At 36.0% G+C, this 27,136-nt stretch overlaps 3 protein-coding genes across 5 annotated transcripts; 1 reads left to right on the forward strand and 2 right to left on the reverse strand.

Annotated features, from left to right (window-relative positions):
- Positions 1 to 1,028: 1,028 nt before the first annotated feature.
- Positions 1,029 to 9,165, forward strand: LOC111488971. Of its 2 annotated transcripts, none has more exons than XM_023136940.1 (10): positions 1,029 to 1,330; positions 2,361 to 2,756; positions 2,856 to 2,995; positions 3,559 to 3,672; positions 3,837 to 3,920; positions 4,366 to 4,536; positions 4,807 to 4,957; positions 6,673 to 6,815; positions 6,906 to 7,029; positions 7,201 to 9,165. In XM_023136940.1, exons 2-10 carry the CDS (start codon positions 2,439 to 2,441, stop codon positions 8,620 to 8,622), a joined length of 2,667 nt encoding a protein of 888 aa, XP_022992708.1. In that variant the 5' UTR covers positions 1,029 to 1,330; positions 2,361 to 2,438; the 3' UTR covers positions 8,623 to 9,165. The 2 variants fall into 2 exon arrangements, with proteins under 2 accessions (XP_022992708.1, XP_022992709.1); XM_023136941.1 differs by having other exon boundaries at positions 1,029 to 1,326.
- Positions 9,166 to 10,807: 1,642 nt separating this feature from the next.
- On the reverse strand, positions 10,808 to 14,902 carry LOC111488969 (LRR receptor-like serine/threonine-protein kinase RPK2). Its single transcript, XM_023136939.1, has one exon. It carries the CDS (start codon positions 14,572 to 14,574, stop codon positions 11,443 to 11,445), a length of 3,132 nt encoding a protein of 1,043 aa, XP_022992707.1. The 5' UTR covers positions 14,575 to 14,902; the 3' UTR covers positions 10,808 to 11,442.
- Positions 14,903 to 20,221: 5,319 nt separating this feature from the next.
- On the reverse strand, positions 20,222 to 26,950 carry LOC111488977 (putative serine/threonine-protein kinase). 2 transcript variants are annotated; one of them, XM_023136953.1, is made up of 8 exons: positions 25,552 to 26,950; positions 23,708 to 23,933; positions 23,399 to 23,607; positions 21,800 to 21,926; positions 21,650 to 21,721; positions 21,316 to 21,502; positions 21,093 to 21,225; positions 20,222 to 20,813 (listed from the first exon to the last, which is right to left on the reverse strand). In XM_023136953.1, the coding sequence occupies exons 2-8, from the start codon at positions 23,853 to 23,855 to the stop codon at positions 20,550 to 20,552; spliced, it is 1,140 nt and encodes a 379-aa protein (XP_022992721.1). In that variant the 5' UTR covers positions 23,856 to 23,933; positions 25,552 to 26,950; the 3' UTR covers positions 20,222 to 20,549. The 2 variants fall into 2 exon arrangements, with proteins under 2 accessions (XP_022992721.1, XP_022992722.1); XM_023136954.1 differs by having other exon boundaries at positions 25,533 to 26,950.
- Positions 26,951 to 27,136: the final 186 nt, after the last annotated feature.

A 27,136-nucleotide genomic window follows, 5' to 3' on the forward strand; every position in this document is an offset into this window, starting at 1 on the left:
CTTGTTCTTGAGCCGACTTCCTCCTCTCTCTCTCTCTCTTTTTTTTTTCCTTAAATTACCATTTCGTCCAACAATTTTATGTTTTTGACTAATATGTCCCTATCCACTTTCAATATTTAATCGATATTTAGATTTTTTAAAAAAGTTAAATAAATCTCTTATAAATTTCATAAATTTAAAAAAATGTCAAATACCTATTAGAAATTTTTTAAAAATTATAAACTTTGGGTCTTTTTTTTTATTATTAAATTTAGGGATATATATATATATATATACACTAAACTTTGTAATTTTAATTTTTTTTTTTAGGAATGATAATGTGAAATATATTATAATAATTAGAATAACTCCGCTAGATTTAGAGACCAGTGACATCGAATATATAATGTAATATATTTTTAAAGGAATCTCAAATAGGCATATTAATAGTATTCGACCAGACCATACGAACTCGTCGAGATATTTACTTATCTCTTTGAAATCAAAGGTTTAAATGGTTTCTCGTTCACACTAAAAAAGGGACAAAAAAAAATTCAAAATTTTAAAAAACTAATTGATTTTACCGAATTTATCTATAATAAGATTTCTATCATACGTCGAGTAAGTATTTACTTTCATCGATGTCCAGAAAATCATGATCTATTAAAATTTTTAAATAATGTTCGAATTTATTATTAAGTGTATATTTTTTATTACATTTCGTCTGATTTTTATAATATAATAAATTTTTTAGTTAAGAAATTAAAATTGTCATCGATATATGAAATGATAACGAATGTAATTTATCTATTGAACTATGCTTGAGTTGACTAAAAATTTGTATGATGTCAAATTTACGAGTATATAATAAATGAAAATTAAAAATGAGATTAAGCTAATTCGGGACATAAAATATAAAATATGTATTATTAAATTTATTTTATAGGGTTGAATTTAAATTTATAAAATAATAATAATAAAAAAAAAAGAACGAGCCAAGCCGAGCGTAGAGCCCGCGAATGTGAAATGCACACGAGTTTAACGGTTCCGAACAACGTATGATCTTTTGCCTCTCTTTCTCTCTCTCTTCTTTCTCTCTCTTCTCTGAATGGGCATTTGGGTCTCTGTTTCAGTGCCTCTCTCTCTATCTCTTGAACTTCAGCCTCCACAATATTTCGGATAAACGCCAAACCCTATCTATCACTCGCTTCCGCTCTCGCTTTAGCTTCAGTTTTCATCGATTTCATCTTTCTTTTGTTTTGTTGCGAAATTCTCATCGATTCTTCACTGCGACTTCTTGCACTCTTCGATGTTTTTGCAGCGATAGAAACTTCGTTTCGGACTATTGTAGGTATTCTCTTAGTAATCTGTTTCTTTATGTTGATTCGATTATGGTTTTCTTTTTTGTTTTAATTGTTGGAGGTGTTTATTTTTCTTGTTTTGGGTTTAATTGCATTGCTGTGGCTCTTATGGCTACCTTTGTATTCCTCTAATGGTGTGGAATTTGTTTTTGGTTGTGTGCTGAGGTTTTGTGGTTGTTTTTTGAATGATGAAGAGGAAGGGGACTTTTGGTTTGTAATTTGCTAGGTTATTGTTTGATGGGTTTGGTCGGTGGTGGTTAAGTATCGTTGTTACTGGGTGTATGGATGGTTCTGTAATGTGGAGGATGAAGGCCCCCTAGCTCCCTTGTGTGGAACTTACAAGTTGTATGCTCAGTCAATTTTTTTCTGTAGAATCATTGCAACTGTTCGCCACTGAATTAACTCTAGTCATTACTCACACTGGGGTTACTCAAAAATGCATGTCGAATTGCTTTTCTCTCCCTCTCTTCTTGGCGTTCTTAAATTCATTGTGAGACTTTGGTTTAATTTTAATATTTCTCTCTATGTTTGTTCGAGTTTTACTGTACTGGTTATTTATGCAATACTTTGTGTGCAATATAACCATTTCGATTGACATGACCCTTGATGAGAACAAAGCGATCTGTCAATTTTTTTTTTTTTTTTTTTTTGGTACAGAAAATTGGGTATTCTAGTCATTTTTAATCCATGATATGAAATTGGAAATTTAAGGGGATAATTATCTACCTGAAAATGGGATGTTTCGTTTTAGCAGAATTCTGCATTTTAAAACATGTTTTAAATTTGAATTTCTGTTTCTCGACTTATGATTGTTTATGGCTGTGATTTGTTCTCTCTATGGCCTCGGATGTTATGCAAGTATACTTAACTTATTCGTTATTATAGAGTAGTATAATTCTCGGAATGATTTTGAAATCCCAACCCTGAAATTAGTTGTTGGTGCTGGCGTTGGGGCTTGATGATTTTAAATGCTGAAAGGTTCATTAATTCTTTTTTTTTTTTTTTTTTTTTGTTTCTCAGGCCTCACATAAAACTTGTTGCTGCGCTACCTATGTGGTAGTATGGTGTGTTACTGGAACGCTTTCTGATGCTTGATTGATGGCGGCCAATCAACGTAGAAAAAGATTGAGTTCTGCCAGTGTAGTTGGTCACAGTTCAAGAGAACCATATAGAGTGAGAAAAAAGAATTTGGCACTGCCACGCAGTGATGCAAATTTAAGACCCCATATTACTCTGGCATGGGATGGGAGTAAAAAAAGAGTTGTTTCTAAAAGGGAACAAATTGGCATAAGTTGGAGAAAATTAAAACCATTTGTTGATTCAGTTCCCAAAGAACAAACTATCCTGGCTGACGTTTTCGATGTCCCTCGTGAGATTTTTGAGTTGGAAGATTTATCAGAAGTTCTTTCACTTGAGGTAGCAATATTTTTGTCGTTAGCCCTTGTTATGTGTATCGAAGTTATCACTTTCCTTTCTGTATTTCTTTCTATTCATTTGGCCTTGAATTTATTGCAGGTTTGGCATGCTTATCTTTCAGAAAATGAGAGGAACAATCTGAAAAAGTTTCTTCCTGGAGAACAAGAAAATGAGACAGACTTGGTGGGAGAGTTGTTTTCTGGGAATAATTTTCACTTTGGAAATCCCCTTGTTAAATGGCAAGTATTTTCCCTCTTTTTATTATTTATTTTAAATTTTTTATTAGAAACAAGCCAACACTTTCATTTGAAAAAAAGAAGCATCAACTGGGCTGAGACAACGTAATTGGCAAAGTGACAAGTCGTCCTGTTTCCGAAAGGAGGGTTTCATAATTGCCCTCCAATCTAAATTGATAGTTAGGATGGAATAATTAAAAATTTTATATTTAATACAGTTTCCAAATTATGAATATTACTTCCTATTGACATTTGTTTCTAATCAAAAAGAGAGAGGAGAGAAAAAAAAAACACAGTTGTGTAGACCATGGCACGAATCAGGGTGACTCATGAGTCATGCTTGGGCTGGTAAAGAAGTGCATCAAATCATAGGTTCTTTTAATTTAATTTGTTTCTGATTCTGCTTATTGAAGTTCGGAATTTTGTTTCTTATATTCTCTATCATTACTTTGTGATTCATATTACTTTATTTTTCCGTCAGACTTTGTGGCAATGATAAACTTTGAAAGTGTTGATGGCTATTGGCTACGAAGTAACTGTTGAATTTTCCAAATATGTACCTACAGGGAGTCTTCACTTTGCTCTGGTGCCCTTCACCCGGATGCAGTTCTTCAGCATGAACAGTGCTTAAGGGCAGATAAAAAAGCATATTCCCGTGAGTTACAGAAGTATCATAATAAGTAAGAACGGCTCAATCTGTAAAATTTCCATTTATAACTTGTTGATTTCAACAATGTATCCTTAACTTCTTGTAAAATCACAATTTTCTGTAGCCTGCGTCTGTCAATGGTATTTACTTTAACTGAAGCATGTTGTTGCTAATATTAGTTCCTTCTTGTGGCAGTATGATTGGATATCTGCAGAAACTGAAGGATAGATGTGCGAACTGCAAAGATCCAGAGAAGGAAATCAGACATCAAACATGGAGGTTGATAATACCTTTTCTTTTTCTTTCTTTCAAGCACATAATTCTTGACCTTCTGCTCCCAATAGACTTTGAACATAAGCTTGGTCAATTTCCTTATTACTGTAATGAAGGAAATTTATAGCTGGCCACTGGCATATAAAATTGCTTAAAAATTGTTCTTTCTATTTTTTCCAGTTAAATTTCAAATTGAATGACATTTTAGTGGTTAGTGTTTGTAATTGACTAATCTTATAAATATATTGTTGATTTATCCTTGTTACTTTTCTGTACAAGTTTTCCTCACTTGGAACCGGAAGAAGTCAAGGTTGGCATTCAATAATTAATCTTGGAACGGGAATAAGTTAATTAGCAAATATTTTAATTTAAACCCTGCCAAGTGCCAATTTTGCCAATTTGATCGAGAAGAAATGAAATAAATTCAGAATGCACAATGTACTTTAAACAGGTCAAGAAGTTCAGAAAATAGAGTCTCCACCAGAGTGAACGAGTCCAGATTTGACTATCACGAGGACAATACTATAGCTACATCAGAGTCTGATTCGTGGGCTGCAGAGGAGAAAGCATGTAGTAGTGATAACCAGAATTCATTTATGAAGGGTAGAGTATTTTCAGAAAGGTAACTTTTACGTTTGGGAATATGCATGTTCTTCTTATAATTAGCATCCATATTTTTTATGAGATATGTGGACACTTGTCTGATCTATCCACCGTTCCTTTTAGTTAGAGATAGTTTCTGTAAGGCATTACCATGGTTTTTTTGCTACAAGTTATGAATAGGTAGTATCGGTGCATATCAATGACATCATGTTTTCCTTTGAGAGGCGGTTTCTATATACTCTATCAGGGTTTTGTTCTGTTGACTATATACAGTTTTTATGATTAACAGGATTTGCAATAAAGGATGCAAGCGAGAAAGATTCAGAACTTCATCCACTGCTTTATATGACAAGCTTAATGTTGGTACTAGAATTGAGGAAAAGCTACAAAAGCGCAACATCCAGTGTAGTGATGGCTCCAAATATATGTCGTATTTCAAGGTTAGGTGATGTTTTATGAATTTGATTATGTATATAACCTTGAAGCAAATGTCGTACATATGACATAATAGTACTTGCTCTAAAGCATACACACTTGCTTTAATTTGGGTGATATTTTCATGTTTAACACATATCAAACCCTCGTACACGTTGGCACTTGTTAGATATGTATCAGCCCCCTATTAATCAAAATAGTTGCTGCCAAATACTTGTTAAACATTTAGATAAATTTCAGGCATCTGTTTAACAATGTAAGTGTTCAAACAGATATTTATACTTTCTACAAAATAGACATTAGAAGTATAGGAGAAAAACAATAAAATTTGAGAGTTAAAATATCGAACTTGTTTGAAAAAATGAATAGGATGGAAAGTTTTGGTAATGGTTTCTTTGGATCTCCTAGGTCAATAAGAAAATTTTCTTGGATAATTGAAGGAAAAGTTCTTTTCAGGGTAGAATAATTAAGGTTTTCTTTGGATCACTCTACCTCACCTAGGGTTGTCCTGGATGCCACATTTTGTGGTTATGTATTTAGTTCGTGGTTTGATTTGTGTATTGAAGCTTTTTATTTTTTATTTTTTTGGTGGTTTGGTGTTATTTTATATTCTCTCAACAGAAGTGCACTGTACCTTTATTTGTAACTTTTCATAATACCAACAAAAAGTTCCATTTGAACAAATAAGATGGGAAATATTTGTGGTTGGTTGTGGGTTTGAAATATTCCTCTTGTGAAGTGTGGTTAGTGGGGTTTAACTTTAGTTCTTTGAACTATTTTTTTACTTGCATTTTCCCAAGTAAAGCGTTCCTTTGGTCTCAAAGGCTGTGATACAAATGATAAGATCCAGCAAAGAAAGCCCCATCGTTTTCTTCAACTAATCTCTTTAAAAGACGCAAGTCACTTTTTCAAAGATTGTCCTTTTGCTTCTCAATGTTGATGGATGGTCCGCACGTTAATCTGCCAATTGGCTCGCTAAAATGACTGTTGGAATGCAAATAGCCAAATGCAGAACTCTAGTGATTAGGGGAGCCACACTAAATCTGGGAAATGGCTTGAGAAAATGATTTTATGCTAGTCCGCAGGGTAATCTTACAGATTTACCTCTCGAACTTGCAAGTTGAACCACTCTTGTTAGCCCAGTGGTTTTGGCAGAACAGTTCAGATTGCAATGAATTGGGAATTGGCTTCATATATATGACTTGGGTAGGGATGTATGATGAAAATGAAAAGAAAGATGACAGTTGAGATATGGAAAGATATTTATAAATATACATACACATCTATTAATGAAGTATATTTGATTTGGTTTCTTTTAACAATTTCAAGTAAAAGAAAGTTTGTAGAATTGGTCATGGAAAAATAGTTTCGTTCTGAGATTTGTTCATTGTATGTTTGCTAAACAAATATAAACTATATGGTTACATTTTCTTTTACTTCGCTTCTTTCTTGACGTGGATACTCGACACTCCTGCCACGGCCTCACTGATCTTGTCATTAGGATTACTATCTGGGTATCTTCATTCCATATAATCCCTGCTTTGAGAAAGCAAGTTATATCACATTTCTTTTATGTTTATGATTGAAAACCAATGGTTGAATACCTCATGGAAATTTGGTTTCTTTTTCTTTATGATTCTGTTTTTTCCGTCTTGAAAAGAGAGGCAAGTTTTGGTACTTAGGAGGGTTTTGTCGTTGATTTCTTGTTCACACGCTTCAGATTAGTAAGAAGCAGCATGACCTGGTGAAGAATATGAAGCAATCCGGATCTCTGGACCAAGTTTTAGGTGACATACAAGCTTTTAATGTACAACCATATCAAGTATTTGTAGAGGAAGAACAGCAAAAGTTGCATGAGCACTGGTGAGAGTATGTGAAGTAACATATGTATTTTTACCAAATAGAAAGACTCATTCATTCCCCTCATATCATATAGTTTCTTTATTGGCATAGGCTGCAATTATCAAAAGTTCATCTCCCCGTTGCATATTCAAATTGGAGAAAGATTCATTTACAGAGACGGGAACTGACCAAGGCGTTGGAGCAAGATCTGAAAGACAGACAAACATTGATAATGGTGCTTAACAATTCCACTTCTGTTTTTCTATTCTCTCTCAATTGTTTTTCTCTCCTTATTGAACTGTTGGGGCATCGTTGTATGCAATATAGTTCTTAATTTACCTTTATTATTTTGGGTTCCTTCTGTAACATTGTCTTTTAACGTTTTTACCTGTAATTGAGGGTTTAGGATGTGGACATCGAAAGCCATAATAGCATGCTTCGAGGTCAAATTGATACTGAAGAAACAGATCAAATGGATGTGGAAGGAACAGGAAATGAATCTATTGAAAAATCAATCGCTGGCTCCCAAAGTAGTCAATCCTCAGAGCAGATCAATGGTGGGTTGGAGATTGACAACAGTTTGGATCCCGAAGATCATGACACCCTAAATTCTGGTAATACTATTCTCGAAGAATCTGGATTATCAAGAAATCTGAATGCTACAGAATTCTCAGCCAGCCAGGGAGAGGTCCTACTTTCTGTTGGTGATGTTTGCACACGACAAGTTATGCCAAAGAATTACTACAGCTCTTCTACCAGCCATGGTTATGCTACGTCCAGTAGTAATTTGTCTCTTTCAAATTCTCATGCTTATGACGAGCAAAAAACAAAAGTTTTCAATGTTGAACCTGACATGGCTGCCAGAGGTGTTGCTAAATGTTTATTGCCTAGACAATCAGACGATGGCACTTATGTGAAACATGGCTTCCATGACAGGGTTATCGGGAAAAATGTGTTGCCTAGACAATCAGATAATGGCACTTTTGTGGAACCTGATTTGCATAGCCGAGATATTGGAAAAAGTTTGTTACATAGACAATCAGATGATGGCACTTTTAGTTCTTATGAAAATCAAGGAAAAGATGAGTTACTTCATTCTGTGTTTACTAGGCAGGGAGGTCTGTCCTTCCATCACAAGGAAAGGCACTCAGGTTTAGATTTCCAGCCATTAAACAATGACTTGATTGAAGAGAGTCAGTATTCTAGACATTTCCAGGAGCAGTCAGAGTTATCGGTGCCTTTGCAGCAAAGGCGGAAGGAAGATGGGCAAGTCTACATTCAACATGGTGTTCCAGGGAATATTTATCCTGATGGAAACAGGTATCCGAATCCTGCAACTCAGCAACAGTTACCCTCAGTTGGAATGCAGGGCTGGGCTGTTAACTCGGTTCGCATGCCTTCTCATATCCATTTTCATCCCATAAATGGTGGAAGTTTATTAGGCGAGAACTGGTTTCCGGGCAATCATCAAGTCCATGATGGGTTTACAGGGCCAGATGGCGTTATAGTCCCAAATCAGAGCATTGGAACTGGAAGCAGCAGCACAGATCAAACCTTATTCAGTGTTCTATCTCAAAGTAATCAATTTCGTTCCCCTTTTCACCCAATGAGCTCGAACGGGCAATTGATTTCCCCGAGGAACTATGGAATGTTGCGAGAAGGAAATCCCATGATCGGAAACGTTCTACCAGAAGCATCCAACCCACTCAGCTACTTGGGAGGGCATGAAATACCATCTCAGAGTATGAGCTGGGTAGGCACGAGGCATCAAAATTCCAACTTGACTGATCCAATGGAGAAACCATACTTGAGATCATGGAATCAGTGAAGAGACGTATGTGGCCAGTTGGTTTTGGTTTTGGCGTCCGGACTAGAAGATGCAGCAATGGCATAAGCTATTGGAAAAGAACGAAGAAAAAGAAACAGTGTGGATGTTTCAAAGAGAGCTGGTTTTGTGCAATGAAAGATGGTAGGCTTGTTATACATATACCCAATTCATACACAAGAAGAGAAGAAACACAGCGCCATGTATATAATCTTTAGATATTAGATGAGCAGCTGGAAGAAAAGAAGAAGAAGAAGAAGAAGATGATGAAGAAGAAGAAATTTGAAGTGATGAAAAGGATCCAGAGTACAGGTACATTTTTGTAGCTTGTTCTTTATTTTTAGCTCTCCTCTCTGTTCTGTTGCTTAGAAGATAATTTCAATAATTTTGGAGGCTACACAGCCATCTGAGGCCATGATTCCCCTGATTGTTTCCTTTTATTTATTGTTAAGTTGTTGATTAGTTTCCTGAAGACAGTCTCGTGAGGTGGTGGTAATAATTGCAGCTCTACTGAGTTCTATCTATCTTAGTCTTTTCTTCCCTGAATAAAGTTTGCAGATCATTTACAAATGGGAGGAGAGAATTCAAATTTACGTTCTATAGTTAGAGGTCGGTAATATGTATCGGAAACCGATCATGGCATTTTACTGAAAAAAAATGTGTCAAAAAGGCAGAGAAATCAACATTTGAGGGACGTTTATATTGTGTTTGTCTATGGTTTTTTTCTTCTCTCGTGAAGACTTATTTGTTGGAAGTAGGTATCGACAATATTTGGTAAAAGATATGTTTGGAATTTAAATCTTTGACAATTTGAAAAAATTATGGTTGAACTATGTAGCATATAGATTGAGAATCATTTATATTTTAAACTGGTCGAGATGGTAGTGAGGATGATATTTCCCTTTTGCACATCAAGTTGATAAATGTACTAGGCTACAATTAGTACTCGATGTGCTGTAAACACTGACGATTGAAAATCAATGAGATGGAATATTTTTTTAAGTTTCAATTTTGAGTTCAATGTCAAAAGTTTTAATAATACTTTTGAATGAAAACTATTTAGTTTGTTTTGAATAAAACTATTTATACTTTGAATTTTTGTTTTAAACCTGAATATCTCGAACCAAATCCGAGGAGCCGAGGAGATATATGAGACCCTCGCCTTTTTTCACCTTCAAACTTTCCCTTCCTCCCCCTGAGCTCAAAACCCTGGTGGAAGACGAATAGAAACTCGTGTAGGTCTCCATGAAGAAAGGCCTTTTTTACATCAAGCTGATGCAGTGACCAAGATCCGTTAGCTGCAACTGACAGAATGACTCGTATGGAATTTTTGGTCAATCTCAAAGATCTTATCGGCCGGCAAACCAGAGACAGACGACCACGGTCCCGACCTTACCAGCACCGGAGGTTTACTAATCAATGAACCCACGAAACCTACTTTCTTTTCTGACAAAATCAACCAAGCCTAACCGGTCACGACATCTTGTTGATATTGATTGAGTTGGACTTTCGTTGACTGAATCCATCCATAAACCTAGACCCCGCCAACCTTCGTAACCAAAGCGTCACGACAACATCCAAAGGGCACTTTTCGATTCTGAAGTCGGTGAGCAAGGAGGAGCACGTAGGAATGAATGTCGACCACTACATAAATAAGCCACTTGTGAAAAGTGATCTTAGTATATTGTTCACAGAGATCATCAATAATATAAGAATTTTAAAACTTTTCAAAAAGATAATTATTTTTTAAACGAGATATTAAACATTTTCAAAAGTTGAATCGATATTTTTAATACTTTCCTTCCAAAGCTAATCATAAAAGTATTTTTAAAATTTAAGGATATTATATAACTTAAAAAAATAAAAAAAAAATTAAGGATACAATTAAAACTTTTGAAAATTAAAGTCATTAAAATAAATAAAGAGAAATATATCTATCAATTTAGCCATCATTCACTCAAAGAAAATGGCCAAATATCACATGATGCACTTTGACTGTTTTTCAGAAAAAGAATCATCTCAACAGATACTCCAAATTTAGTAAAACTTTACTGTACAGAGCCAATAACAGTGAAAAGCTAATTGATTGTTGCAGATTTGTGGACCCTTTTCCTTGATGACACACAACTTGTTTCTTTGTAAGAAAAATAAGCGAAAAGTGAAGGGAAAAAAAAAAAAAAAAAAATCATAACAAGCAAAAGAGACTCATAATTGTACCTCCATAACTTTCAACTTCTAACTTTCCCCTTCCAAATCATTACAAATAATCCTTACAATTATAAACTTCCGTGAGTAACTCTAACCGTACAAGTCCACTGCTAATAGATGTTGTCCTCTTTAGAGAGGTTTCCAGACTTCTCTCCATGTTTGGTAGGGAGAAGTTTTTATACCCTTAAAAGGGATGCTTTGTTCCCCTCTCCTAACGATGTGAGATCTCACAATTCACTCCCCTTCGCTATTACAACAGTCTACTATAACAGTCTACTATAGTGAAATCTTAACCTAGTTTGATCTATGAGATTGAAATTGTTACAACTAAATTCATTCTAATTAAAAAGTTCGAGAGTGTAATTATAAATGCTATGGTTGCAGTTTTCTCGTGACGAATGCTAGAAAGCAGTCAAGGTTAGTATCTCTATAGTCTAGGATGTAACTATCAAACATCGGAGACAGAACTTTTCATTTAAGCTAGAAGGCTTAGAAAATGAACCTGGGTGAAAGAATTCATCTCAATATGTACGATTGGTTGTAATGTAGGGATGGCATCCTCTGTCATTTTCAGTCAGCAACCAGTTGAAGAGTGAGTCAGTGATCCTAAGAAATTTACAACTGTTTCAGTGTCTCGACGACCTGCTTCATTGACGGTCGAAGAGCGAGAATTTCAACTGTGCAATTAGACGCGAGTGTTAACATTCCAAGCAAGTGTTCCTCAGGTCCCATTTCCCGAAGTTCAGGAGTGAAAAGCTCAGAAGAACGACCTTCCTTGATCAGCATCTTTGCCCATGTAACAATGTTAAATCCATTCCCAAAGTCGGAAAAGGATCGATCGAGCGACCTTTTTCCAGAAAGCAACTCTAGCAGCACAACTCCAAAGCTATAAACATCAGCCTTATCCGAGACCCTGCAAGTGGTGGCGTATTCTGGTGCAACATATCCAAATGTTCCGGCCACATCTGTTGTGGCATGAGTCTCTGAAACCTCAAGAAGCCTGGCTAACCCAAAATCTGATATGAAGGTGTTGTGGTCTTCATCAAGCAGGATGTTACTAGGCTTGATGTCTCTATGAACAATCCTGGGATCACAGGAGTAATGAAGGTATGCAAGAGCCCTGGCTATGTCCAAAGCAATCTTATGGATTACTGAGTGCTTTACGTGTTTGCACGATTTTTCATGAATGAAGGTCTCAAGGTTCCCACCAGAAAGATAGTTATAAACTAAGAACATTTCAGCCTCTCCGACGTAATATCCGAGAAGAGTTACAAGGTTTTTGTGTCGTATTCTTCCCAGTGTTCGAATCTCCGCGTCGAATTGTTGGATGCCTCCTTGAAACCTACCAATGGACAGTCTCTTAACAGCAACCAGGAAACCTGAGGGCAGTTCAGCCTTGTATGTCGACCCAAAGCCACCAGTACCGATTAGGTAGCGAAGGCTGAAATTCTCGGTCGCTCGGACAACATTATCATAATTCAGATCGGACGGAGCATCAGAGAAAGTCACTACTTGTCTTTTCTTTAACCTATTTTGTCTATCAAGCCTTTTCTTAACAATGATAATAACAGCAATCATTAAGAGTAAGCAAATTAGAGTTGAGGAGGCTGCCACAGCGATTACCATGGACATGAACTTTCTTTGTCTCTTCCACTTCTCGACGTTGAGAGGAACTGGAAGTCCAGCTGGGGAGTCGGAGTACGACTCTGGGCATGGATGCAGAAACTTATTCCCATCAAAGTAAATGCAGTCAATCATGTGCTGAAGATGAGGAATGTGGCCAGAAAGGTTGTTAAAAGAGACATCCAATTTAGTGAGATGAGAAAGAGCAGAGAAAGATGCTGGTATTTCCCCAGATAACCAGTTATGATCAAGCAACAGAATCTCAAGTCTAGAAGCATAAGATAAGCTTTCAGGGATAACTCCTGTAAATTCATTTCGAGAAAGATCTAAACTCACTAGAGAAGTCGATCGACCAAGTCGAGATGGAATCTCTCCAGACAAATTATTTCCACCCAAAAGCATCCATTTCAAACTCTGCAAGTTCCCCAACTGATCAGGTAAAACTCCAGATAATCTATTCTCTCTCAAGTCGAGATGAACAAGCCTCTGCAAGTTATCAATTCCGGGTCCAATCGAGTTATTTAATGCATTGCTTGCAGCTTCAAACTCGATCATCTGTCGACAATGGAGGAAAAATGCATCAGAAATCTCACCTGATACTAAGTTTGAACTCAAGTTAACCGAAACGCTCGTCAGATCGTTACAGTTCGAGACAAGATCGATGGGAAGTGATCCATTGAACTGGTTGCTATTAAGCAACAGTTTGTATGAGAACTTGTGACCATTAGCCAAAAGCACTTCTCCCACTTTGAACGAAGTTAATGATCCACTGAACCTATTCCAGCTAAAATCATGGGCGATTATGAGATTATCATTTAATCTCGGGAAATCCCAGACAGGAGAATTGATGTAAGAATTCCAATTATCTTCATCATCTAAGAATTTGGAAGCTGGTTCATGCGGAATCATGTTCATACAGAAACTATCTTTCTCAAATCTGGGAAGAACACCAGAAATTTTGTTCTGGCTTACATTAAAGTACGCCATACAGGAAACGCGAAGCTGCACAGGGAGGTTACCTTGTAGCTTGTTTGATGATAAATCCAGGTAGGTAAGATTCGCACAGTTCCCAATCGATTCGGGTATGGTTCCAGTGATGTAATTTTGCCCTAAATTTAGAACCCTAAGCGAGCATGAAGAACTCCAATTATTCGGCAATTTTCCATTAAAATTACCTCTCGGCGCCCAAAAAACTTGTAGACTGGGAAGCAATAACAACTCGGAAGGAATTCCTCCATTGAAAGCGTTGAATTCGCCGCTTAAACTATCGTAGTCGGGACTGATGTCGTTCAAATTCGTCAACACGATCTGTGACAACTTCCGGCAATTACCGAGCTCTTTTGGAATCAAATCGGTGAGGCTATTCCTAGATATATCAAGAATTCTGAGTTCTGATATTTGGCCGATCTCAGCCGGAATTTGTCCCTCTAATATATTGCCATCGAGCAACAGAGTCCTGAGTTTCCGACATTGTCCAATCTCCGCCGGAATGTTATCGGTCAGAAAGTTATGCGAAAGCCTCAAATGATTCAAAACACCACACCTATTACCAACAACTTGAATACTACCAGATAACTGATTGTACGATAAATCAATTGCTTCTAATTTCGTTGAACCTATCAATTTACTCGGAATCGAGCCAGAAAACGAGTTATCAGACAAATTAAGCAGGCGAAGAGATCGAAGTGACCTAATCTGTTTCGGAATCACTCCAGAGAAATTGTTCCCCTGAAGCTCTAGAACCTCCAACGACTGAAGCTTACCAACACTCCTCGGAATCTCCCCATACATCAGATTATTCACAAGCGAAAGAACACGAAGCTCAGTAAGATTTCCAATCGCCGGATTCAACGTCCCAGCCAGAACAGAATCCGCCACCACAACACCACCACTTCCACTGATATTCAGCGCAACAACTCTACCAGTAACACCATCGCAAGTAACTCCAAACCAATCGCAGTGAGAAACCAACAAATTCCAACCACGAAGAACGTCAGAGCCGTCTAGCGAAATAGAGCCCTTAAACCTGAGGAGCGACATTGCATCATAGGAAACCGAGCCGCTTGTACCAGAAAAAGTAAAGGAAAGGGAAAATAACAAGAACCACGAAAGAGAAGAAGACATCGAGAGAGAAGAAGAACCACCTCCGTGGAGAAGAATATTCCGATTAGCTTACCGGCGGCTGAAAATCCGGAGCAACAAGAAATTTGTTTGAAATGGTAACAGATGTGGGTGTCTGAATTGGATTGGCAGCGTTGATTAAAGATCGTTGAGGGAAAATCAAATGAAGAAATGAAGATCAAAAAGGGAGAAAATGGAAGAAACTGTTGAAAGAGAAAAAAGGAAGCGATATCAGTGAAACAGAGCGGAAGAAAGAAGGAAGAAGAAGAAGACAAAAGCAAGCGGCGTAAGGTAAGGATCTGAAACTGTACTCTACGTTGCGCTGTTTATTCACATGCATATTATTATTATTATTATTATTATTATTATTATTATTTTCTGCCACAATTTTAATAATAATAAACAAGTAAAATTAAATAAATACACAATCAAAAAACAAACAAATATATATTTATATATATATATATATAAACTGATAAACTCAAATAATAAAAAAATAATTATGAAATTGAATAAAAATAAAATAAATATACGTGTATAATATATATATATATAGTTGCATCCTAAATAAAAGTATATATTTTAAAATTAACAACAAATTCGAGTTAATTCAACTCAATCTAATTTTCGAGAAACTCAAACCGTACCGATTGAATTGGGTTGATCGGATTTGTCAGGTCATTGTTTTTTTTTTTAACACCCTTAATTCTTGTTTTTCTTCGAGAAAAATATCAATTTACACCAATAAATTTTAATTTCTTTCGGTTAAATCAATAAGAATTATAAACGATGTGTGAATTTCGGCTTCCACCTAGTGCATTTAGTATCGAGTAAAGGAATTACAACAACGACGATTAAGAGACGACCAATAACATATTACTTAACAAATCGTTAAATTATAATACTTCAAAACATAAACTAATAAATTAATTTATTTATATATTTTTTTTAATAAAAATATATTTTAGTGGAATTTGATTTTAAAACAATATTTACTTTTTTGGGAAACGATTCTATATTTAAAGGAGTTTAATTAATTTCCAAAATAAAGCATTGTCAGAATTTGGATTTTTTTAATAATAAATTTCAGAATATTATATTTCTTCTCATAATTTAATATTATTTTTATTTTTTACCTTTTTTTAAAAAAAAAAAACTATAAAAAGAGAAGATTTGTCTTCTTTTATGAATCGGAAATGGATAATTACAATGAAAAATAAATAAATAATAAAAATTACTAATAAATTATTATTTTTTTCCAATTTAGAGAAAATATTACTAAAATATTATTAAAAAGACAAAAACAAAATTTAATTGAGAGAATAAAAGAAATTAAAAGGTATAATTTCAGGTCATAGTTGAGATATAACCTTCAAAGTTTGGTGAGGTTTTGAGAGGCTGAAAATGCTTGCAAATTCACATTGGGTGTCGAGTAATTATCGTGTGATAACTCTGTTTGCATCGTACCGAAACATGGATTAAAGGAAGGATTTTTCGAGTAATTATCGTATTTTTCAACTTTTTATATATTTTTAATAAAATATTAATTTCAAATATATATTTTTTTTAATGTTCAACATAATTTCTAAAACCTCAAATTTCAAGCACGAAATGAAGACGAGGAATAAAATTCCTGTCTCGGGTCCCGTTTAGCTAATAGAGAAAAATTTATTTTCACTCATTTTCCGTACTTATTTAAATAAAATTTTTCTAGCCCACTTGGGGTAAACTGACTCCACACGTTAAATGGACATCTCTAATCGTATCTCATTTATTATACTAAAACGTAAATATCTCTTGTGGCAATTCCTAAGATATTCACGATTATTATGGCAGGAAATTCAACTTATACAAAGTCGTCCGATATATCTTTATAATCACTCTGATTCGAACGTAATCTTAGTTTATTGGAGAGTCGATGTAATATTGGATTTAAATTAAAAAAATTAATTAAAAAAAATGAAGAATGTTATTTTAATATAATAAAATAAAAGCTCCCCAATAAATCTCAAACCCACTTCCCAACCAAGCCTACAAAAGAATCTTTGTGCTTGAAGTTTGGGAAATTAAAAATAGTTCTTAAAAATATTTATATGGAAATTAAAATTTTTATTTTAGTCGATAGAAACATTAAATAATCATTTTGGAAATTCAAGTTAATTATTATTTTTTTAAAAATTGAAAGACAATAATATAAATTTTTAATATTTACAAGCTCAATGATCAAATTAGAGATGTTCATCGGGCCGAGTAAGAGAAGCGCTATTCCCACCACTTATTTCATTTCTCATCCTGCTCAATTTTTAATTTATTTTTTAATAAATCAAGATCGGGATTACTGCAAATAATTTTTTTCCTTTTATTATTCTTTACTAAAATAATTATTTTATCAACAAATCAATATATATTACAACATTATTTTTAAAAATTTTAAAATTTTAATAATACAACATAGGATAACAATTAAAAATAATCTACCATTTAATTTAAATATTACCATTAAAGTCTCAAAATTAACTAATTTTTTTAATATAAGCAAAAATTGTATATTTGTGTGTTAGAAAATATATTTATATTAAACATAGCGGAAAATTGGTTATGTTATTTGAAATTTGAATCACTCCACAAACAAGATCGATTAGTCATGTCAAATTTAAATAATTTTAAACATAGCAATCTAAACTATATAGAATTGGAAAGAAGATGATATTTGGACATTTTTTAAAATAATTTTTAATAATTTATGAGAGATGTGAAATTACAAGAACACCCTTGGACATTGGGAACATCACATCAACGAACTACGAGGCAGGAATCGAGCTGAATGTCTGTCAATTGTCAGTGACTGGACTGGCGTCCTTTTGGAATTATATTTTATTTATTTGTTTGAATTATTATTATTATTATTAATTAAAATTGATATTTTCTGTGCCATTTATTAAATCATTTCAGCAATCAAAAATACATGAATCCTCCTGATTTGACAATTCCAACTCACCTATTTACCCTTTTTTTTTTTATTAAAAAAAAAAGCAATTCTTTTTCAATCATTGCTTCATTATATCTTTTGTTGCATTTAAAATTATTATTTTATTTCAAATATATATTTAAATATTTTTTTAGAGTTTTTTTTTTATGATTTAAGTTTTTAAAATTTTAATATAAAATTCTAAATTGTCCAAAATAGGCAATTATTTTAACCATGAAACTTTAGAATTGTTTCAAAAATAACAAATATTTTATTATTTATTATTTATATTATATTCACATTAATGACCATTTTTTTTTTACTATATAAAAACAACTCATCATTTTTAATTTATTAAAAAAGTAAAAATAAATAAATAAATAAAATTAAGGGAGAGGGAAATGATTAGGTTCAAATTTGGTGCTTTTGATTTAATAATTTCCCCATTAGGTAACCTATCAATCAAATCTTAACTAACAAATTATAGAAATTAGAGAGGTTAATTTACCATCATATTTTGTCCATAATTTACATTAAAAATGTTATAAAAATAAAAAATTTTATTAGCAATGACAAAATATGCTGAAAGAACCGTGTTAGTTTGTGAAAACAAAATAACATGACCATATCACAAGAGATGCAAAGGAATACTGGGATCATTAAGTCTCGAAATCTGAATTTTAAACTGTTTCTACTCGAAATCTGTGTTTGTTCGAGTAGGAACAGTTTATTATATAAAATTTCAATTAAATCTAACAATTTTTTTTAAAAAATAATTATAAAAAAAAACATCCATGAAATGATGCAAAGGTGGAAAGATAAAAAAGTGAAATTACTTAATTCAAGCAAAGATGATTTTCCAAGAATAAAAAAATCTAATAAATAAATAAATAAATAAAAAGGGAAAAGGTAAACATGGAATCCTATTTTTCCATGCTTTTTGTCAAATAATTTTGAGTGAAAATTTGAAATTTATAAAGAGAATAAAAACGGTAAAAAAAAAAAAAATTAACACAAAAAATAATAATAATAATAATAATGGTCAATCTTTAATTTTTGTTTTTTTTTTTTAATGATGATTTCAAAAAGATTTCCAATTTTCACTTTTTTTGAAGTGATTTCATAAAAAATTTCAACTTCTAAACGTTTTGGTCTGTTATGTTAGTCGTTCTTTTTCCAACCGATGTGTGATCTCACAATCAACATTTTTGGAGATCTAGCGTTCTCGTGGGCACACCGTCCGATGTCTGACTTTGATACAATTTGTAATAGTAAAGTCCACCGCTAACAATATTGTCTGTTTTGACTCATCACGTAATGTCGTTAGCCTCACAATTTTAAAACGCATCTGCCAGGGATGGGTTAGATTGTGTCATCCGGCTGTTCTATTTTTTAATTATTTTTTAAAAAATCATACTTGTTTACAATACATGTTACCTCAATAAATAAAGTCTAAATGTTAAGTATTTACGACTCGCATCACATCACTAACATTAACTACAAACGTAAAATATTATTTATCTTAAAATAAGTTAAGGATTAGGTTGTAATAATATTTTTGTGTTGGTCGAGTTAACCCGACTAAAAGAAATATCAATCTGCAAACCGAATCGAAAGCAAAATAAGCAAAGAAACAAGCCCAACAAAAAGCGAGTCCAATGAACCAATAAAAAAGAGCTCGCAAATGAAAATAAAGTAGAAATAAAAAACCGTTCATAAACTAGAAGTGCCAAAAACACCGAACGGAAAGGAAATACACGAGTTGATTTGGGTTGAGGTGATTTTTCTTAACCTATCAGGTTAGATACTCGAAAGAATTGAATTGGGTTGGGTTAAAACAATATTTCTATATATTTGGACGATTTTGTAGGTACTAATATACATCTCAAATCAATCGGTTAATTTAGGGAATACTCTTTCCGTTAGTATGGGGCTTTTTGGGAAGCCCAAAGCAAAACCATGAGAACTTATGCTCAAAGTGGACAATATCGTACCATTTGTGGAGAGTCGTGTTCGTCTAACATGGTATCAGAGTCATACCATAAACTTAGTCGTGCCAATAGATTAGTAAATCCTCAAATGTCGAACAAATGACTTCAAAAGAAAAGGAGTCAAGCCTCCTCGAAGGCAGTAATAAATGACTATGTCTCCAAAGAAGTCGAGCTTCAATTAATGGGAGGCGTACTTTGTTCGAGGGAAGGTGTTGGATGATGAAAGTCCCACATCGACTAATTTAGGGAATGATCATGGGTTTATATTCAAAGAATACTCACTACACTGGTATGAGGCTTTTTGGAGAAGTACAAAGCATTAAGGAATGATCATGAGTTTATATTCAAAGATTACTCACTACACTGGTATGAGGCTTTTGGAGAAATACAAAGCAAAGTCATGAGACTGTATGCTCAAAGTGGACAATATCATATCATTGTATAGAGTCGTGTTCGTCTGACGATGATAACCTATGATACTCATTCAACGCTAGGATGAAGCTTATAGAAGATATGATGGTGACGAGAGAGTAGAGGTTTGAGAGATGAGAGGTCGGCCATATGCATTCAACGAAAATAAAGAGACAGGCGCGATTCAGGGTGAGCAGCAAACTCTTAGGGTTTTTAGTGAAACAAATTTAGTTTGAACTGAATCAAATAAAAAAAAATAACAACCCACGAACCCATATCGAGAAAAATGCTTACCCGACCCCCAACGCTGTCGGGTTTGATTGGATTGGTCGGATTCTCGAACAGCACACCAATCTCAGTTCACTTTCATATGAACAATCAACAATAATCAGTTAATATTAAAAAGAATGATTCAGCTGTTTCTTTTTTTTACACTTACAACAGCTGAGGTCTCTTACTCTTAAAAAAATTAAAGAACTAAAAAGAACCTTATTACACATATACCACACTTTTTGGCTATCGACCAAGCCCGTGTTTTCCGTTTCTCTCTCGGTTTTCAGGTCTGCAAGAGAGCTGATGTCGGTATTCGAGCTAAAGCTTCTAGAATTTCACTTCGTGGCTTTGAACAACTGACTCCCAAGGGTAACAGTTGGGCTTCCTTCTCCCATCACTGTTGTCAAGTTCACCTCTTTCTCTAGTATCCTTTCAAGCTCCATCACCACATAGCTCATCCCTGGGCGCCTCTCGCTTGAAGATCCGACGCATTGAAGTATCAAATTCATCACTTCAGTCATACCTTCCTCGGTGAAGCTCTTCCCCAATCTCGGATCTATAAAGCTAGCAATATCGCTAGTTTCCTGTTTGTTTTGTATCTTTCAAATAGGCATGGAACGGGACACGGTTTCAGAATCCAATAAACGAAAAAGTCGAAAAAAATGTCAGATACTAGACCTATGTGAATTACTCTGGTATTGCTTTCATTAACCTCGAGACGGGATTCGTATCGAGAAAAGTAAATCATGTATCAAAGTTACATAAACAATGTCTCTGATACGGTACGATCGGTACCGAGATAATTTTGAGCAAGACATGATCAGCCAGTATAAAATGAAGCTTTGACTATGAGTAATGGGGTAGAGAAATCTACTTACCCAATCAACCAGAGTATAATTTGGATCGGAAACGGGCACATCGGTAGCTTTTTGACCGCTTATCAACTCGAAAAGGAATACGCCAAAACTATATACGTCACTTTTCTCAGAAAATTGTCGAAACTCCTTTACCCTACAAAAGAGGATGGAAGATGAACAATCATACAATAGAATAAAACGTGTAGTGTTGATGGAAAAAGGTAGAAAGTTTTAGAATCAATACTCGGGAGCGAGGAATATCTCATCCGCTGCTTCTCGAGACGACGATTCTGAAATGTCAGATCTTCCCATGACATTGTGAAGTCCTGCATCTGCCACTTTAGCTATAAAATTCTCGTCGACAAGAACGTTGGACGTCTTGAAGTTTTTGTGTATCAAACGAGGGCTTATGGAGTGAAGATGTGCCAGACCTAGGTATGATAATCAGGTCACGTTACCGAGGGACGAGTTTGTCGAAAGCATTCGTAGATAAGAATTTGGTTTCACCATTGATATATTTGATGGTTAGTCAATCTAGAAGAGATGCAAATAAATGCTCACTGTTTGCAGAGGTTCACCTTTAGCTGCCCCCAGAGCTATTGAGAGTCTGATCTTGAACTCGAGCCTCTCAGCTGAACGCTGCTCGGTGCCTGCAAAAACGGTGCTCTTTAAGAGTGAGTTTGGAGTGACTTTCGAGAAATAACGCTTTTACATGTATGAACCGTTACCATATATGTGGCTAGAAACGCTCCCATTAGGTATATAATCAAAGATGAGGAACTGTAAGCTGTTTTCCTGGCAGTAGCCCAAAAGAGTTACGAGATTTCGATGCCGAATAGACGAGAGGTAGTGTACCTGATAGTAAATGAACTAAATTAGATTAAAACATGAATTGTACGGGAGAATGTACCACTGAAACTGTAATAGCTTAAGCCCACCGCGAGTAGACATTGTCCTCCTTGGGCTTTCCCTTTTGGGCTTCCCCTCAAAGTTTTTAAAACACGTCTATTAGAGAGAGGTTTTCACACCCTTAAAAGGAATGTTTCGTTCCCCTTTCCAACCAATGTGAGATATCACCCATCCCCTTTGGAGCCCAACATCCTTGTTAGCATACTACCTGGTGTCTAGCTCTAATACCATTTGTAACAACTCAAGCCCACCGCTAGCAAATATTGTCTTTTTTGGAATTTCCCTTATAGGTTTCCCCTCGAGATTTTTAAAACACGTCTACTAGGGAGAAGTTTCCATACCCTTATAAGGAATGCTTTGTTCCCCTCTCCAACCAATGTAGGATCTCACAATCCACCCCCTTGGAGGCCCAATGTCCTCGTTGGCACACAGCCCGGTGTCTGGCTCTAATACCATTTGTAACAGCCCAAGCCCACCGCCGGCAGATATTATCTTTTTTGGGTTTTTCCTTTTGGGATTCCCCTCAAGATTTTAAAACGCGTCTACCAGGGAGAGGTTTCCACATTCTTATAACGAATATTTTGTTCCCCTCTCCAACCAATGTGGGATCTCATAATCCACCCCCTTGGAGGTCCAACGTCCTCGTTGGCACGCCGTCCACCTCCTTGGAGACCCAACGTCCTCGTTGGCACGCCACCCACCTCCACATTCTTATAACGAATATTTATAACGAATATTTTGTTCCCCTCTCCAACCAATGTGGGATCTCATAATCCACCCCCTTGGAGGACCAACGTCCTCGTTGGCACGCCGCCCACCTCCTTGGAGACCCAACGTTCTCGTTGGCACACCACTCGGTGTCTTTTTTGGGTTTTCCCTTCTGGGCTTCCCCTTTGAGGTTTTAAAACGCGTCTAACAGGGAGAGGTTTCCACATCCTTATAAGGAATGTTTCGTTCCCCTCTCCAACCAATATGGGATCTCACAATCCACCATCCTTGGCGGCCCAACGTCCTCGTTGGTACACCACTCAGTGCCTGACTCCAATATGGGATCTCACAATCCATCATCCTTGGCGGCCCAACGTCCTCGTTGGTACACCACTCAGTGCCTGACTCTAATACCATTTGTAACAGTCCAAGCTCACTGTTGGCAGATATAGTCCTCTTTGGGCTTTCCCTTTTGAGCTTCCCCTCAAGGTTTTAAAACACATCTACTAGGGAGAAATTTTCACATCCTTATAAGGAACACAACGTTCCCCTCTCCAACCAATGTGGGATCTCAGATAAACTCTTGGTTTAGCACTAATCAATACAGGAGAGTGGTATGCAATTCCATTTCCATTCGTGCTCAAATTATGCACGTTCAAGTTGGAAATATATCAATGTCGAAGGCTTACAAGACAATAAATGAATATTACCTCATCTACAAAATCCTGACTCGACTCTCCATGTCGTTTTTTGATAGCGACGAACATTCCATCATGAAGCATGCCCTTATAGACCTCCCCAAATTTCCCTTCTCCGATCAAATTCTTTTCGCTGAAATCATTAGTGGCTATAGCCAACTCCGCCATCTCGAAATGTCGAGCATCTCGTAGAGACAATTCAATACCAACATGCCTTCCAACTACAAGTAATGAAAAACACAACCAACTGATGATCATCCTTTTGAAAAACAAAATGCATATGCTAATGGATAACTCGGGCGACGAAGACGAAGAGAATACCTTGAACAGAAGGATCCGAAGAGCCCGTCTCGGAAGTTCTTGCAGCGTTTCTTGAGCGTGCTAAGAATCTTATAAGTATAATAGTCAATCCCACCAATGCCACGGCTCCTGCAGAACCTCCTAATACTGCTGCAAGGACCCTTGACATCTCATGTGGGTTCTTCCCTTCACCGTTGATGCTTTTTTACAGTATAACAACTACTATACACACTATTATACATTGAATCTGAAACACAAATGAAAAGGAAAATTACAACAATCATATTGGGGAATATAGAACAATGTGTTAATGTAACAGCCCAAACCCACCACTACTAGATATTGTCCTCTTTGGGCTTTCCCTTTCGGGCTACAAGGAAGAGGTTCCACACCCTTATAAGGTTTTAAAACGCGTCTACTAGGAAGAGGTTCCACACCCTTATAAGGAATGCTTCGTTCCTTTTTCCAACCGATGTGGGATCTCACAATCCACCCCCCTTGGGGACCCAGCACCGGTGCCTAGCTCTGAGACCATTTGTAATAGCTCAAACCCACCAATCCACCCCCCTTGGGGACCCAGCACCGGTGCCTAGCTCTGAGACCATTTGTAATAGCTCAAACCCACCGCTAGCAGATATTATCCTCTTTGGGTTTTCCCTCAAGGTTTTTAAAACGCGTCTATTAGGAAGAGGTTTCCACACCCTTATAAGCAATGTTTCGTTCTCCTCTCCAACCAATGTGGGATCTCACAATCCATCCCCCTTGGGGACCCAACGTCCTCACTGACTCACTGCCCGGTGTCTAGCTCTGATACCATTTGTAATAGCTCAAACCCACCGCTAGCAGATATTGTCCTCTATGGGTTTTCTCTTTCAAGCTTTCCTTCAAAGTTTTTAAAACACGTGTACTAGGGAGAGGTTTCCACACCCTCGTTCCCCTCTCGAACCGATGTGGGATCTCACAATCCACCCCCTTGGGGACCCAGTGTCTGGCTCTAATACCATTTATAACAGCTCAAACCCACCGCTAGCAAATATCGTTCTCTTTGAGTTTTCTCTTTCAGGCTTTTCCTCAAGGTTTTTAAAACGCTTCTACTAAGAAGAGGTTTCCACACCTTTATAAGCAATGCTTCGTTCCCTTCTCCAACCGATGTGGGATCTCACAATCCAATCCCCTTGGGGACCCAACGTCCTCGCTGACTCACTGCCCGGTGTCTGGCTCTGATACCATTTATAACAGTTAAAACTCACCGCTAGCAGATATTGTCCTCTTTGGGAGAGGTTTCCACACCCTCGTTTCCCTCTACAACCAATGTGGGATCTCACAATCCACCCCCTTGGGGACCCAGCATCCTCACTGACTCACCACCCAGTGTCTGACTCTAATATCATTTGTAACCGCTCAAACCCACCGCTAACAGATATCGTTCTCTTTGAGTTTTCCCTTTCATGGTTTCTCTCAAGGTTTTTAAAAAGCATCTACTAAGGATAGGTTTCCACACCCTTATAAGCAATGTTTCGTTCCCCTCTCCAACCAATGTAGGATCTCACAATCCATCCCTTAGGAGCCCAGCGTCCTCGCTAGGACGCTAGCACAACGCCCAGTATCTAGCTCTAGTACCATTTGTAACAACCCAAACAAGTTGAACAATTCTAAATCCCATCCCTGAATTTTCAGATCACAAACCAAACCGGGTGCACGGCGCATACCCGAAAGTGATTGATATGGAAGAAAATCTTACAGTCAACTACAAGAATGAAGCTGAATCTATAGATCTTCATCTTTTCCTAATGAACATCTAAATTCAGCAAGAACAAGAAGAAGAACAGATTGAAAACAAACATACATCATCTTGAACTTCAAACCTGAAATTGTGAAGAAACTATAGAGAACGATGCAGATCTTTTGAAAGCGTAGCATCATTTAACAATCAGCAATTGCAGAACTCTTCTCCTTCCAGTAAATGAGTAAAGACGATGAAATTCAACCCACATTCCAAAAGCAATGAAGAATGTTCTTAGAGCTCAAAAATCACAAAAAATGGAGTCCGATCATCACTTCCAGCAAATGCTGCTGAAGTTAAAATTGTATGAAGAAGAAGAAGAAGAAGAACACGAAATCGGCTAAACAGCAGCAGAAAGAAACAGTGGGAGGGTACTTTTTGGTTAAATTAATACCAAATGCATCATTGGATACAGACAATGCGGACAGAAAGTGACCTTGCGCCGACAACAACAACTCAGAGTTTTATTGCAAAAGGAAAAATCAATACAAACCCACGAAGAACAATCAGACGAACAAAATCAGATCAAAATCTCGCCAACCCTTTTAACGAAACAATCAGATGAACAAAACCCATGTCGCCAAAACTCGAATAATATCAAGAACAACAAAAGAGTAATAATGTAGATTCAACCCAAAACCCCAAATCCTGATTCAGCGAAAGAACAATAAGAAAATGATCGAAAACCCTCCTACCATTTGAACGATTCAATCAGATGAACAATACCCATGTGGCCAAACTAAAATCGAAGGAAGAAAACCGATCGATGATCAAGAACAACAACAACAACAAAAAAGTGATAATCTAAAGAGAAGGGGAGAGGGAAAGAGCAAAAGGGGAAAAAATGAAATGAAACTAGAGGAATTAAAACTCGATATATATCAAGTAATGCAATGTGTGGGCTGTAAAGCAGCAAAACAGTGTTGTCTGGTACTGCAAGTTGAAAGAAATAGGTGGGTTCATTTTGCTGTGTCGTATACAGAGCATCTTGGCTGTGTTCATATATCACAGAGCTTCTTCAAAAACAGGAAACAAAATTCAACCCCAGAAACCCAAAATCAAAATCAAAAAAGAATAATCAAATCACACAAATCATTACCCATTTTCCAGAAGATTTCTAAATAAACAAGAACATCGAAGAACAGAGGAGAGAAGGAGAGAACAAAAGAACAACAAACAAAAAAGAAGAAAGAAAAGAAAGAGAGATTCGAAGCAGGAGTAGCATTTTGTGGGGCTTAGAGTCCCCACCAGCCAGCTATGTTGACATTGCTTCTTCCAAATGACCTTTTTCTTCAACAAAAAAAAAAACAAAAAAAAATAGGGTTCAGAGAAAAAAACATTGGAAATTTATATATAGAGAAACGGACAAGGAAGGGAATATGCAGGCACGTTAGAACATCCAAATGCTTCGTTTATTTATTTCTTTTTCTTTTTCTTTTTCTTTTGTGATATTGAAGAAATTTTTGAGAATTGGAGCGTTGTTCTTTGGATTGTTCTATGGAACTCTTTAGAAAAAGGGGATTTATATTACGAGGATGAGCCGATAGTGACACCAGAACTGTCCAAATTTTGTTGCAGACTCAGAGAGAAGGAGAAAGGGTATACATATAAATGCCAGTGGTTTTGCTTACAAACTCCCTTTATTATAAATACATGATCATTCTTTT

This window comes from Cucurbita maxima, unplaced genomic scaffold (genome assembly GCF_002738345.1).
Source record: "Cucurbita maxima cultivar Rimu unplaced genomic scaffold, Cmax_1.0 Cma_Scf00014, whole genome shotgun sequence".
Taxonomy (NCBI): domain Eukaryota; kingdom Viridiplantae; phylum Streptophyta; class Magnoliopsida; order Cucurbitales; family Cucurbitaceae; genus Cucurbita; species Cucurbita maxima.